Genomic DNA, 12695 nt, shown 5'->3' on the forward strand with positions numbered 1-12695 from the left:
ATTTTCTACTTTTTCGCTTGGCACTCGACATTAAGGAGTAGGAGCAAAGACAGGTCGGCTATGTGTCAGAATAATGCGTCTTCGCCATGTAGCATGTGTTCAAGCTGACAGTTTGTGAAAAAAAACACTATTAAAAAATCAGACTCTACCAGCGTGTCGGTCAAATACTTAGCAAAAAAATCACTTAGCGTGTCGGTCAAATACTTAGCCAAAAAATCAGACTCAGCGTGTCGGTCAAATACTTGGCAAAAAAATCAGACTCAGCGTGTCGGTCAAATACCTAGCAAAAAAAATCAGACTAAGCGTGTCGGTCAAATACCTAGCAAGGTTGGTATTCATATTACATAAACATGTTATTGCTCCGAATATGCATTTATTTCGGCGCTGGACGTTTAACACTACAGCAATCAATCATTAACACCATTTGTCATTTTGTTAATATAAAATAAAACAATTGTATGATGCATAAGATAGTTTACAACTTGTGTTTTATAACATCATGAGGTAAGATTTATATCAAAAACTTTATAAATTATTTAACACTAGAAAATCAAAACAGAAGGTCGAACCGAATTTATATTGGCTAACCTTTTTTTTATGAATGTTTCCATTATATTATTGGAAAGAGTAATAGTTACTTCGCTTTTAGGGTAACACAATTTCATATTATTTGCTAATGTATTTTTTTGGAACTATGAGTTTTCTAATTAGTTTGTTTCAACTCTTTTGATATTTATCGTGTTTCCTTATTCCACCTGTTTAAATTTTCACAGCTTATAAGAACAGTTTAGAACTTGATGAACATCCCTGTGGAATTCCCAAATTTCTTTTTTAGCGGGCTAGAATTTCACCTGTTATTGGTGACACTGATCTATTTAAGCATAAAATGATTTATATAAATTTGTTAACGGATTCAGTGTTTGCGCACTTGAATTTGCCATTTGATTAGGGACTTTCTATTTTGAACATTCCTAGGAGTTAATGTTTTTGTGATGTTACTTTTTACACGTTAAGTCCCTCTCATTCAATAGAAAAAATTATTGGGAGAATTTTGCATATGATATGCCTACTTCAAAATATTGCTGCAAAATAAATTATATCATATTTTTGTGGTGAATGATTTTGTAGCTATTCATTATAATTTATTCTGGTCGTTATGTTAAAAAAAATTCTGAAAAAAAAAGAAATGTGCAATTTTCTTGGAAACTGTTTAATTATTTTTCATAATATCTATTTATCATGTTTTGTTACTATAAATACGAACAACGATATATCTATGTATAATAAAGATTGCATATAACAGATGGAGTTTTTGATGGAGTTTTTGGAATAACATCATGAGGTAAAACTTTTAAAAGTCGTAAAATATTTCAAACTAGAAACTAAACACATTTCTATGTGTCCTTGAGGCTTCGTTTTTAAAAGATGTTCAACTTTTTCTATCAAAAGGACTTTTTTGACAGTACTTCGGTGTTGCGTGAGCATTTATGGAGTTACAAACATTATATTTACATTTTAAAAGAGAGGCAATATATATACGAAAGGGTCATTGAAACTCATAAGTAACAAATGAAACGGACAACACCATGGCAAAAAAAAAGAAGAAAAAGACCAAAAGACAACCAAGAGTATACAAATTCAACATAAAAATTAAAGACTTAACAAAACGAACCGACGGCGATCTCATGTGCTCCTTATTTTAACTGATCAAAGTTTAACCATATGTTTTAAAAATGCAAAAGTGGAATTCATGCGGCCGCCATTTGCATCGTTATTGTTCAATTGAGGCAATTTGATTTCTTTAAAGTCGTATCAAATCAGTTTAATGCTTATCTCTTGGGTTTCAATAATTTAATATTGTAATCTTTATAAATACGGGATATATATCTCCCAATTTATACGACATTCCCGTGCTTGCATTTCCTATCATGATTTTCTTGATAGAGGGTTGCTGCTCACAAGGTAGCTATTAAACCAAGAGTTCCAAATGGTGAAGTTGAAATCACCCCATCGTAAATTTTACGGACGCCACCACGAGTTGGTTGACCGTTATGGAATAACCGTTTCACAAATTATATCGGATATGTTCCTTACGTCGTAACTACAACCCCCTTCCCTTTCATGAATGTGACCTGCCGAATTAAAATTGAGAATGGAAATGGGGAATGTGTCAAAGAGACAACAGCCCGACCATAGAGCAGACAACAGCAGAAGGTCACCAACAGGTTTTAAATGCAGCGAGAAATTCCTATACCCGGAGGCGTCCTTCAGCTGACCACTAAACAAATATGTATAATAGTTAAGTAATAGACTATTTACCGGATTTGTTATAACATAAGCAACACGATTGGTGCCACATGTGGAGCAGGATCTGCTTACCCTTTCGGAGCACCTGAAATCACCCCTAATATTGGGGGGGGGGGGGGGGGGGGGGTGTTCGTGTTGCTTATTCTTTAGATTTCTACGTGGTGTCATGTGTTCTATTGTTTGTCTGTTTGTCTTCTTTCATTTTAGCCAGGCGTTGTCAATTTATTTTCGATTTATAAGTTTGACTGTCCCTCTGGTATCGTTCGTCCCTCTTTTAAGCTTTAAAAAACAAGGATTTCATAAGATTTTAAAAAAAGTGGCTTTTTGTATTACATATTATAATGTAGTAATAAAATTATGAAAAGTAGGGGTTAGTGGACAACATTTTTGATAGCACTTCATGGATAAAAGCAGAGGATTCCGAATAACTGACAAAAAGTCAAAAATTAAGACTAGCGAACATCATTAACGCAACAATAACCAAAAAAATTCGGATAGCGAAAATGGAAAAAAACATACTATAAGCAAAATCTGATTGGCGGGATTGCGGAGCCCCGCTAGGGACATATAAAGAAAAAAAATTATATTGTGCGCACAACTTAAATAAATTGTGCGCACAAAATAATATAGTATGCGCACAAAATAATATATTGTGCGCACAATATATTTACAACTTAAATATATTGTGCGCACAACTTAAATATATTGTGCGCACAACATAATATAGTGTGCGTTAAATTCTTTGACTTTACACATGATACGGGGCTTCAATGTCTTCTTTTTAAAGTGACAGAATGGAGAAATGCTTAAGGTTTTCTTTTGAAATGGGGCTAGATTACATGAAAATACTATAGCAAAAAATCATCAGTGCATTCGTATCTACTCCTGACATGAATACTGAATTAATTACGTTTATTTCGTCTGAAACTTGATTTACTAACAGATGCGTCGGAAACCTCCACTTTATATCAGAATTTATTGGAACGGTTTGAAACAGACTTGGCAATAGAGCGAGGACACTATCGAACCTATGTAGACTTTCTTGTAAAAAATATACAACTACTATTTGCACTCATGCACTATACTTTATTTCTGAAAATCTCAAGATTTTGTTTTGATTGACACAAGACTGACATGTTCCTCAATTCACGACTTTGATTTTGTTATGCTCCGTCAACGATAGAGATGGCCATTATATTTAAAAGTCTTTACGTCCGTTCATCCGTTCGTCTCTGTTTAGGTCCCTCTGTTTATGGTAAATGATTTGGTTATAGTTTATGATGAAGTTTTAGTGTCATCAACTTAAATGAATAATGTGGTTTCTCTAAACATATTGTAAAAGTGTAGAGTAAGTCAAATCCACTGAAAACTGAATACATGTACACAAGGTTTTTTTTATCATTAAAGATGACTATGTTTGTTCATGATTAAGTACAGTTTTGACCCAAAATGTACTGTTCGTTATTGAAATGTGACGGTGTGTTCAGTCTAAGAAATTCACCATGAAGTTGTGATCAAATAGAGATAAAACTGAGTACATATATAAATCAAAATATGCAATATGAGTGCCAATGAGACAGCTCTCCATCCAAATCATAATTTATTAAAAGTTAACAATTATTGGTTATAGTACGGTCTTCATTACGGAGCGTTGGCTCACACCTAACAGCAAACTATAAAAGGCCCAAAATGTCTGTAACAAAACGATTAACATATATGAACCACTCCAATAAACGACTACCACTGAATAACAAGTTTCCGACATAGAACAGTAAGCTAATTATGATTTAGAATTTTTTTAAGAGTTGTGTACAAATGTTTCAGGCCAAATTATAGATTCATTCTGATTAAAAGAAGAGTAGAGGGCAAGAGGTCACTGATAGTATCTATTTTTGATCGATTTCATTATACAATTTTACAGAATATTGTTCGTATTCATAATAATGAAACTGAAATGTTACGAAGCAATTTAGGAATAGTCAATGAAAAAGTATTCCTCAGTGGTATATTTTGAAAACAAACGAAACAATTATGATTCAATTTTTCCAAATATGGTCCGTTGGGGCATCATTTATTCAAAAACTTGTGGATCGATTGATCGCGATCGATGCGAGTACCAATGAGACAACATAATACATATACACCATAGTTAATACAAATACGGGTTATATTCTTCTCATATATTTTATACTGGTATGATACGCAACCCCTAACTAGAGCGATTGTGCTTGATATTCAAATAATTAAGACAGTCATATCTTTCAATCAGTTTAATTTAATTGAGGTGTGGAGCTGGCATGTCAGTAACTGCTAGTAGTCCTTTGTTAATTTATGTATCATTGTCATTTTGTTTCATCTGTTACTTATTCTGACATCGGACACGGACTTCTTTTAAATTGAGTTTTACTGTCGGTGTTGCTGTTTTTTTTTATCTGCATTGGCTAGAGGTACAAAAGGAGATTGAGATCTCACAAAACATGTTTAAATCCGCCGCATTTTTGTGTCCGTCCAAGGTCAGGAGCCTCTGGCCTTTGTGTTGGTCTTCTATGAATTATGATTTTAGTTTCTTTTATATATTTTTGATAGATAAAGAGAGATGTTGTATGAGTGCCAATGAGACTACTCTCCATCCAAGTCATAATTTATAAAAGTAAACCATTATAGGTCAAGGTACGGTATTTAACACGTAGCCTAGACTCACAACAAACAGCAAGCTATAAAAGTTCCCCAAAATTACTAGTGTAAAACCATTCAAACCGGAAAACAAACGGCCTAATCTATATAAAAAACGAGAAACAAGAAACACTGAAGAAGATTAGTATGACGTCCATTATCGCTGTACTAGTATTTTTGTTTATAGGCCAGTTGAAGCGCACCTTTGAATACGAGATTTTCTTGCTGTATTGAAGAACCAAATGTATCTGAGAAACAAACCTTATAAAACATGCGCGCCTTATAATTATTTTGTACATTAAATACAGTTAAACTATACCTTTATTATCGTATCTAAAAAAATAGACCAATTCTGAGATATTTAAGATTGACCAATAAACCCTGAAATAAAGTCAAGGTCAGACAAATATATATACATTACAATCATTCCATAAAACAAATAAAGTTCACTTATTCCTTATAGTATCTGAAAAACAGACCAAACAAGAATCAAATAACACGAGCCATGAATATAAAATCCAGGTCAGATTAATATTACTGCAAGATAGACAATTACACCATAAAAACATTCTGTACATCAAATATATCTAGCTAAATGCTTATAGTATCCGAGAAATACACTAAAACACAAAAAAATACTTTATCGGACCACTTAACCCTGAAAATGAGGTCAAGGTCAGATGACACCTGTCAAGTTGACATTTAGACATTAAAATCTTTTCATACAACCAAATATAGAAGAACTATTGCATTTGGTATCTGAGATTTCGGCTAAACCAGGAACATTTAACCTTGTTGAATGATCAATGAAATGAGTTCATGGTCAAGTGAAAACTGTTTTCCTAATTTTGGGCACACAATATGTTTAAGTTGTGCGCACAATATATTTAAGTTGTGCGCACAATATATTTAAATTGTGCGGACAATATATATTTAAATTGTGCGCACAATATATTATTTCGTGCGCACAATATATTTAAGTTGTGCGCACAATATATTATTTTGTGCACACAATATATTATTTTGTGCACACAATATAATTAAGTTGTGCGCACAATATAATTAAGTTGTGCGCACAATATATTAAGTTGTGCGCACAATATATTAAGTTGTGCGCACAATATATTTTTTTTTCTTTGCATGTCCCTAGCGGGGCTGATTGTAACACGTTTAATAGGTTATTTATTTCTTTAATCAAAAATACTATATTTTGAATTGCTTCTGATACGGATAGGATTTTTGTTCAAACTATAGCAGTTTTAAAACAAAAGGTTTTTTTTATTCTATAACATTGAATTTCCAATTTCCAATTTTAAAATTTGAACTTCAGGTATATAATCTCAAATGTCGTCTTACAGATCTGCAATCTATTTTTTTTTGTCAACAAACATTATTAGACACCGCTTATTGTTGCTTTTTGACTTATTTATTGCTTATTTTGTGAATGATCTTAATGAATTAAGACAATAAATAATAACACTAACAAAGAGATATAATCAGAACAGTCATAAACTAACTGTTAAGGTCAATGTAACTGTTTATTGCAGACAAATTAATGGTATTGGTGTTTGGTCAATTATAGTACTGTTTTGCCTTCTGAGTGAGATTTCTGAGGCTAATCGAAGAAGAAAAAATGTGTACAGTCGTACTGTGCAAACCAACGTAAGTATTTTCAATTGAAATTAAAAGAAGTTAACCCTAGCCTTAAAACATAACGATTGAGTCTCTTTATACAAACCCGAAGTTATACTGATTTCCTATCATATTCAATCTAACTAAAATATGCATCTCTGATTTCGTTATGCTTATTCGACGGAGCGCGCGAGTCCAAATATAGATCTGAATTCTAATCAGATTGTATTTGATTATTACACAAGACAATAATTTGTGAAGTATAGTGAAAGTACCGAATTAGACTATTTACCGGATTTGTTATCACATAAGCAACACGATGGGTGCCACATGTGGAGCAGGATCTGCTTACCCTTCCGGAGCACCTGAGATCACCCCTAGTTTTTTTAGTGGGATTCGTGTTGTCTATTCTTTAGTTTTCTATGTTGTGTCATGTGTACTATTGTTTGTCTGTTTGTCTGTTTGTCTTTTTTATTTTTAGCCATGGCGTTGTCAGTTTATTTTAGATTTATGAGTTTGACTGTCCCTTTGGTATCTGTCGTCCCTTTTTTTTAATATGCAGAAATGTAGTTTATGCATAAAAGAGACATCAATAAAAATACTACATTAAACCAAAATATATATTGATGTCAAAAACTTAAATTGCTGGCAGCTTCAGTTAAATGTCCTGGTAGGGTGAATATAAGTTTGAGCACAAGTTACTGAAACCTGTTTGTTGCTCAATGCCGTCAACTTCCAAGCAAGGACCGAAGCTCATAAACTCGGCAATCTGTGTTAAAAGCAGGACTTCGGGAATGTCCGGAGAACCGACAACCTTGCTTCGGAAGTTGCAATGTCGTCTGTTGACCTCTGAATGTCTTTGGGTTTGCGTCGTTTTAGAGCTAAATCATTGACGTATTCTCCAAATCTGTTTTTTTCCATATCATCTTATAAAAATTAATTGTGAAAGTTTTGGAATAAAAACTTGTTTTATATTTCATTGTTGTATATTTTAATTGCATAATACACCATTGATTGATTCTACCTCGACCATAAATGACTAATGATACATATATATGTACCTTCTAGGCAGGGACGACGAATAGAGAAAATTGTGCAAACATAGTGGCTTCATCTATGTTTATAAATAGTAAGTATAGCCGATCTTACATCATCATGCATATGTATTATGTAACTATGAGTAACATCATCAGGATATATTTCATAGAGATTATGTACTCCTGTTTCTGTTATAGGTATGATGGTATGTAAGCTTCATATGAGCCAACACAAAGCCTGTAGTTTGGAAGAAATTATGTGTATTGGTCTCAAAACTATAATTATAAGTGTGCAACACAATCACAAATTGTCATGGTATTTCTACAATGTTCTAGGAACTGACCACATAGTTTTGAGCTATTTTATTCAGTGTTCGTGAATAGACGAAATCAGTTCACAATCGTATATAAAAACGTTGTGATAATTTAAAAAAAAATCAATTCAACATTTAGGTTTACGGAATGTTTAATTTATCATAGCTTTTTTCGATTCTACAAAGTCTAAGGAATTTCAATTTTGAATCACTTTAGACTTTATATTTTTTTTTGTCACCTGTATATTGCAGACTTGACGAACATTTCTTAGTCAGGCTTGATAAACTCCTCTGAAGCCAAACTTGATACAGAAGAAAAATCTATGACTAAAAGTAAGATAACAATCAAGATATTTGCCATTCTGTTTGTAAAATGTCGTTTGTCCTTTTGAAATTATAACATTGACAATCTTTAAAAATATAGTTTACATGGTTTGTTTAAAATTCATTCCTTGTAATTGTCATCAGAAAATGTTAGCAAAGTAGCGGTGACGTCTGTGAAGATCTGCTTTCCCTTCCGGAGCACCTGAGATCACCCTTAGTTTTTGGTGGGGTTCGTGTTGTTTATTCTTTAGTTTTCTATGTTTCTATTGTTTGTCTGTTTGACTTCTTCATTTTTAGCCATGGCGTTTGTCAGTTTAATTTTAGATTTATGAGTTTGACTGTCCCTATGGTATCTTTCGTCCCTCTTTTAATCCTAGTACCTTTGATAATTATTTACTTAAGTACTATTTTTTCAGCAAATAAATCTATTGGAGTCTGTGGAAGAAATAGTGAGAACCCTTATGGTAGAATTAACACGAATGAACCAAGGTATCCATCTGTTTTTAGTGACCTCACAAGGAAAGAAATGAAAGGGTTACTTGACTATTTGTATTCAAGTAAAGAACTAAATCTCACCAGATTTAGAAATGCGACTATAAGGAGTAACTATCTTTACCTAGCAGAAATGTTTATGCCATCTAAAGCAGCAGTGTTGAACTATATAGATGATGGTTATAGTAAACCACCACGAGAGGCTCATGTTGTCTTAATAAGAGGTGGAGATCCTAAACCAAATGTTCTTGAAATAGTTGTTGGACCACTTCCGTTTCCTAACGGGCACCGACTGTATCCGTATCGACGACAGCCAATACCATTTTTTCAAAGACCATTTACATCAATTGAAAGCATTTCTCAAAATCTGAAAGAATACATAGACAAAGAATTCGGAAGACCACTTTATGAATTATACGGAGGTAACCTGATCAACTGTGGGAAAAAATGCTTAGATGTGGGTCTTTTTGCTGAAGTTCCGATATCAAAGAATGATGAAAAAAGCTTTGCCTGGTACAGTTTTAATCAAAACTCGGAACATAAACTTTTGAGACCAGTTGATTTTTCGGTATATGTAGAAATCAATTTTAAAATGTTCAAAATCTTAAAAATTTGGTTTAATGGAAGACTTTTTCAAAATTGGAAGCAAGTGAGAGATTTTTACATGCGTAATAAACAAAGAATTAAGAAAATACGTTTCCCTGAAGAATCTGATAATATTTCATTAAGTATGCGAAGAAGGGGACAACCACCGTTCTCTAAACCATTACGAAACCCGTCACAGATTTCACCAGATGGAAAACGGTACAACATCAAGGGGAGACAAGTGAAATACATGTTTTGGAAATTTGATATAAGTATGTCAATATTTACTGGACCACGTCTTTTTGATATACAATTCAAAGGTCAACGTATAGCATATGAAATTAGTATACAAGAGTTAACATCGTTTTATTCAGGATATAAACCAATGGAACATTACTTTAATTTCTTTGATGTTAGACTATTGCTAGGCTTGCAATCAAAGTATTTAGAACCTGGCGTAGACTGTCCCATTGATGCAACATACATCGGTTCATACTTTGTAGACAGAGGGTCAGGCATCCCAATTTATAATGCACGTTCATTTTGTGTATTCGAACTTAACACTGCAATGCCGCTGAGACGTCACCACTCGGAGTCCTCCCACAGATTTTACGAGGGAATGGTTAGCGTCGTTTTAACTGTCCGAACCATTATAACTGCTGGTAACTATGACTACATTATAGATTATATGTTTTACCAGACTGGTGCAATAGAAGTGAAGGTCAGTGCTTCGGGCGTTATAATAGCAACATATCATGGAGGACAAAATCCGTACAGTTTTGAAATCAGTGAAAATTTAATGGGTCTAATTCATCAACATTTATATCACTTTAAAGTTGACATGGATATAAAAGGAAGGAATAACAGATTTGAAACTCTTGATATTGAAAATGATGTCGTTGCTAGTAATGAAAAACCAAATTCAAAAATTCATCAAATTAAATTTGCAAGAAAATTGAAGGCTACTGAGAAGCAGGCAGCATATAAACACAACTTTCAGCAACCCAAACTTCTAGTGATATCAAATAATGACATAAAAGATAGATTCGGCAACACACCCGGATATAGGATATTGAATACAGGATTGACACATAATATACGACCGCCAGGAACGGGAAACGAACTAGGAATCAGTTGGTCAAACTATCAAGTTGCTATAACCAAACGAAAAGAAAGCGAACCGGTAAGCAGTTCTATCTACCAGCACACCAATCCAGAACAACCTATAGTAAGGTTTCAGGATTTCATAGACGACGATGAAAACATTGTTGATCAGGTAAAAAACACATAAAAAGTAATTTAAACATGCTCAGTATTTTAAGACACAGTTGGTTTTTTTTTAATTTTTTTTTTGGTTTTTTTTTTATATAAAATTACTTTTTTAAATTCGCTATAAGCACTTTTTTTTACAATTAATTGATTAACAAATACTTTCAACAGAAAAAATATTAATAAATTTGGACAATTATGAAGATTACATATTTGTGCTAAAGATGTCTCTAATTATGACTATAACTTTTTTTCTACAGGACATCGTGGCATGGATTACAATGGGGTTTTATCATATTCCTACAAAAGAAGACCTACCAATGACACATACTCCTGGAACAGTACAAAGCTTTTTCTTACTACCATTTAATTATTTTGATGAAAATCCAGCAATGTCATCTCGAAATGCAATTAGAATTGACCCTATAGATGTTAAAGGTGAAACAAAGTCAGTGAAGGTTGAACGCTATGGTGTACGAAAAGCAAACGCTTGTTCATGTATACCTCCAAAGAATTACAATGACAAGGTGATTATGGACGATCCATGTCTTGTAGTGCAATGTTTGTAGCCAAATAAATAAACAAAAACTTTTTTTTTTCAAACGACACGTACTGTTGATTCATTTATTTTCGTGGATACCAATTTTCGTGGATGAAGGAAAACTTGAATGTTCGTGGACATTTAATTTCGTGGTTTCACCGAAGTCTTCATACAAGCCTTTAGAAAAATTTGTCATTCGTTGAACAAATTAATTCTGTGGTACACCTTTACCCACGAAATCCACAAACATTGGTATCCCACGGATAATAATGAATCCACAGTATTGTGTTCATATGTGATTAAAAGTGAACGTCATTATTAAAAAATAATATGCAAAACGTAGAAGTAAAATACGAAAAAGACAATTAGATCTTATAAGTCAATTAGACTCAGACAAGATAATGGCTACTACAAGAAAATAAAATGACAGGGAAAAAAATAACAGTCTACATAACACTTAATACAGATAATAAAATCATCCCATACTAGTATACCAAAATTTCAATTGCACGTCATGAGCACGTTTGGTCTACTTAAGACTCATTTGCAACGCTCGGCGTTTAACAGGTCGAATTTAAGAGCAACGAGGAACCCTTTATTCCAAAAAGATTACCAATTACAGCTTGTCATGTAGTAGAGAAGAATATAAAATAAAAACCCACTGATGAATGACTATTTCACATAGTAAACTACACTCAAAAACTCATTACTATATCTGCTTGGAACATGAAGTTTCAATTCGCTATGTCAATCAAAATGAAAGATTCATGTTTCACGTGCATATGTTTTCATCAAACAACTGACTAGCGCAGTCTGAAAAGCATTCCTTAAAAAGGATTTTCATCAACTTGTTTTGCAATAATGCGGAATAGCTACTTCTATATACTTCATCAAAAGGTCATGCAAAGTCACTGACAAGCAGAATCGACACAGAGGTATGTCTAGACATTGGCAGACATATCTAGCTTAAAGAGAGTTATTGGTTATTCAAAATCCAAACACAAGGAACACATGCATTAGAATTAAGAGGCACATAATGAGTCTGTCGCACGAGGAGCAGACACAAACCGAGATACACACATTCATAGTAGTTCTATAAATAAACCCAATCACTACAAACCATTAAAGTCTGAAATGGCCTATATCTGTACTCGACTGTACTGATTTTTACTCGACCAGTCTGAATTGGTCTGACTTTTACTTGACATTACTCGACCCCAGTCTGAACCATACTTGACTGTACTGAATCGTACTTGACCCTTATCTTTGCCGTTGAAAATAGTCTGCACTATTACTCGACCAGTCTGAAACAGTCTTAACCCATTCTCGACTTGTACTCGACCTATTTTTCCAGTCTGAACCATACTTAACCAAAGGTCTGAACAGTACTCGACCAGTCTGAACCATACTAGACCAAAAAACTCTACTTTTTTAACTGTTAAAATAAATTTCTATTTAATGACATATATAACAACAGCCAACAAAATTTATAAAAAATTTAACCTTATATTAGAAATATAT

The 12695-nt window shown here is 33.2% G+C and overlaps 1 protein-coding gene across 3 annotated transcripts; it reads left to right on the plus strand.

Annotated features, from left to right (window-relative positions):
- The first annotated feature begins 375 nt into the window (after nucleotides 1–375).
- LOC139528334 (putative amine oxidase [copper-containing]) lies at nucleotides 376–11222 on the plus strand. 3 transcript variants are annotated; one of them, XM_071324270.1, is made up of 5 exons: nucleotides 376–504; nucleotides 6528–6642; nucleotides 7681–7741; nucleotides 8704–10640; nucleotides 10894–11222. In XM_071324270.1, the coding sequence occupies exons 1-5, from the start codon at nucleotides 500–502 to the stop codon at nucleotides 11200–11202; spliced, it is 2427 nt and encodes an 808-aa protein (XP_071180371.1). In that variant the 5' UTR covers nucleotides 376–499; the 3' UTR covers nucleotides 11203–11222. The 3 variants fall into 3 exon arrangements, with proteins under 3 accessions (XP_071180371.1, XP_071180372.1, XP_071180373.1); XM_071324271.1 differs by lacking the exon at nucleotides 376–504 and adding an exon at nucleotides 1220–1342; XM_071324272.1 differs by lacking the exons at nucleotides 376–504; nucleotides 6528–6642 and adding an exon at nucleotides 8216–8296.
- Nucleotides 11223–12695: the final 1473 nt, after the last annotated feature.

The sequence above is a fragment of the Mytilus edulis genome, chromosome 6 (genome assembly GCF_963676685.1).
Source record: "Mytilus edulis chromosome 6, xbMytEdul2.2, whole genome shotgun sequence".
In the NCBI taxonomy this organism is placed as follows: domain Eukaryota; kingdom Metazoa; phylum Mollusca; class Bivalvia; order Mytilida; family Mytilidae; genus Mytilus; species Mytilus edulis.

Bases quoted from the DNA above. Each gene is read 5' to 3' on its own strand.
- LOC139528334 (XM_071324270.1), top strand. The intron at 6,643-7,680 runs GTAAGTATTTTC...TGTACCTTCTAG, and splicing joins GTCGTACTGTGCAAACCAAC to GCAGGGACGACGAATAGAGA. The intron at 7,742-8,703 runs GTAAGTATAGCC...CTATTTTTTCAG, and splicing joins TTCATCTATGTTTATAAATA to CAAATAAATCTATTGGAGTC.